The 2,155-nt window shown below is 35.9% G+C and overlaps 1 protein-coding gene and 1 long non-coding RNA gene across 2 annotated transcripts; one reads left to right on the top strand and one right to left on the bottom strand.

The window, feature by feature from the left end:
* LOC111831203 lies at positions 1 to 1,053 on the top strand. The gene is made up of 5 exons (XR_002834459.1): positions 1 to 38; positions 136 to 180; positions 290 to 395; positions 514 to 632; positions 845 to 1,053. It is a non-coding gene; the product is annotated as an uncharacterized LOC111831203 (long non-coding RNA).
* A 46-nt stretch (positions 1,054 to 1,099) lies between these two features.
* Positions 1,100 to 2,152, bottom strand: LOC17874174 (probable N-acetylglucosaminyl-phosphatidylinositol de-N-acetylase; the record flags this gene model as incomplete). Its single annotated transcript, XM_006278978.2, has 5 exons — positions 1,100 to 1,335; positions 1,446 to 1,600; positions 1,702 to 1,750; positions 1,826 to 1,893; positions 1,988 to 2,152. Coding segments are annotated over 5 exons (507 nt in total), but the record flags the coding sequence as incomplete, so codon positions are not given.
* Positions 2,153 to 2,155: the final 3 nt, after the last annotated feature.

Raw genomic sequence — 2,155 nt, 5'->3', positions numbered from 1 at the left:
GACTTTTTTGGTCATCAGATGAACGATTCACGTCCCAGGTGATTAATTTGGTGACAACTTAGAATTGGGATTGATGAGATTAATCGAATAAGAATATGACTTATTTTCTCACAATGTATTTGATGTTACTTGCAGTTTGGAAAAGGAGAGCTTGGAGTCAAATTCAAGCCATTTTCAAAGGTTAAACATTTAGTCTTCACGTTCATCTCTCGTAGGCTAATAAATATCAGTTCAAGGACCTATTTGTCTTGTAAGTTGTAATGACAACAACCAAAACCTTGTGCTTTAGTATCCTCCTTGTTACAAGGACATCAGTTTCTGGATAAGTGAGTCATTCACGGAGAATAACTTTTGCGAAGTTGTTAGAGGGGATTGCTGGGGATCTTGCTGAAGAGGTATATCTTTTTATTGGTTTGGAGAGGAATACAAACGTTAGAGGAATCAAATTCAATTTCAGCTTTACTTGGATCATCGCATTTGATTGTTTATATAGCCTATACTATTGATGTACAGGTGAAGTTAATTGACAATTTCACAAATAAGAAAGGGATGACGAGTCATTGTTACAGAATCGTGTTCCGTTCCATGGAGCGTTCTCTTACGGACGAAGAGGTCAATGCATTGCATTGCAGGTAATCATTTTTGCCTTTGATTTATTCATTGATCCAGATCATCACAATGGGAAAAGCACATAAAGGAAACGTTAAAATTGTAAACGAGTTAAACTTTCATAGATAAAATATTACTTTCGTAATAATCATAAGACAAATCCTTATAGGAAGATATTGTGTTGAGATATGCTATGTGTGAAAATGTTTTAAAATGGTGACTTTTCCAAATGCAGAGTAAAGTGCGTGATGAGGTGGAGAGGAAGCTAAATGTCGAATTGAGGTGAGAATTTTGAAAAGTAGAGTTGATTTGCATTTCAGGTTTGACATTGTTATTCCTACACAAAAATTTATTTACTTCTGGCCGAATTGCATGACCCTCAAATAAAAATATATGTACATTGGTTTTCGTTATTAATGGAAAGAAAAATAAGGTGTTTCTATGTATGCTTCAACTTCGCAAGTTTTTTGTGACTCTGTTTGCATCTGAATTATTAGCAAAGTATTTTTATAACAAAATATATATATATGCAATATGCCAAATAAATAATTTGTCAGTGATCCAACAATACAAGCTACAGTGTTTGTTCATAATTCTCTCACCATTGCCTCAAAAAAAAGAGCTTGTTAGCTAGCTGGGTTGCCTCAAAATCTGCCTCAAGGGATAATTCTGTTAAGTGTGTTCGCGTATGTGTAGCTTGAAAACGAAACAAAAAGCTTCCGAAACCTGCACAAAATCACAAACAAACAAAAAAACAGATATTCATGTTTCAGTTCTTACCATTCATCATGGTTAGAGGTAAGAAAAATATATCATATTTGGTGAAGGCGACATACCAAACCCACTGGCTTAAATGTTGTGCCATTGCTTTGAAGCTTTTCCAAGGCTGCTCGTTTATGATGATTACCTTAGTTGGATGTTTTTTGTCGGATAAAATTGACAGCCAAATGTCGACAGGTCCACAGTACTTGCGAAAGATATTAAGGCTTACCTGGTTTACAAAAGCATGTAACGTTTTAGCTGAATCGAGTTTACAAATGATAGGAGCTTGAGGATACTTTTCAGAGTCAAGAAAATAAAGTAATGACTTACTAGTTCCCAAGCTTTGATATTTCTTCCTGAATTAGTTTGCAAGAATTTTCTGCAAGTATAACACACGGATTAGGAAGGAATCTTTGGTTTCATGACTGAGGGACTGAAAGAAGTCTTAACGTACAATACTCCACGATGCACATCTCGGTGATTGCAATGACCAGAAACACCATGGTTATCAAATGTTATGATCTGAAAGCAGCTCACAGAGAATCAGATACAGAAAAATTTCTAAGTGGATACCCTGATGAGTGTCTTTATCTAGGTATTAGGAGGCAAGTCATACCGTGTGGATATCGTGTTTAGTGACTTCTTCTTCGATGACTTCTGTTAGCAAATCATGGCTCCATACTTTCCCAAAGCCATCCTGAGAGAGACAATACAATATACGTGTGCCCTCAAATGAGAGGGAATGATAAAAATGTGGGTACTGGGGAGATATATTTGCACTGAC

The sequence above is a fragment of the Capsella rubella genome, unplaced genomic scaffold (genome assembly GCF_000375325.1).
Source record: "Capsella rubella cultivar Monte Gargano unplaced genomic scaffold, Caprub1_0 scaffold_339, whole genome shotgun sequence".
NCBI lineage: Eukaryota > Viridiplantae > Streptophyta > Magnoliopsida > Brassicales > Brassicaceae > Capsella > Capsella rubella.
Note: the sequence above shows the minus strand (reverse complement) of the source record. Positions and strands in the feature narration are given on the sequence as shown.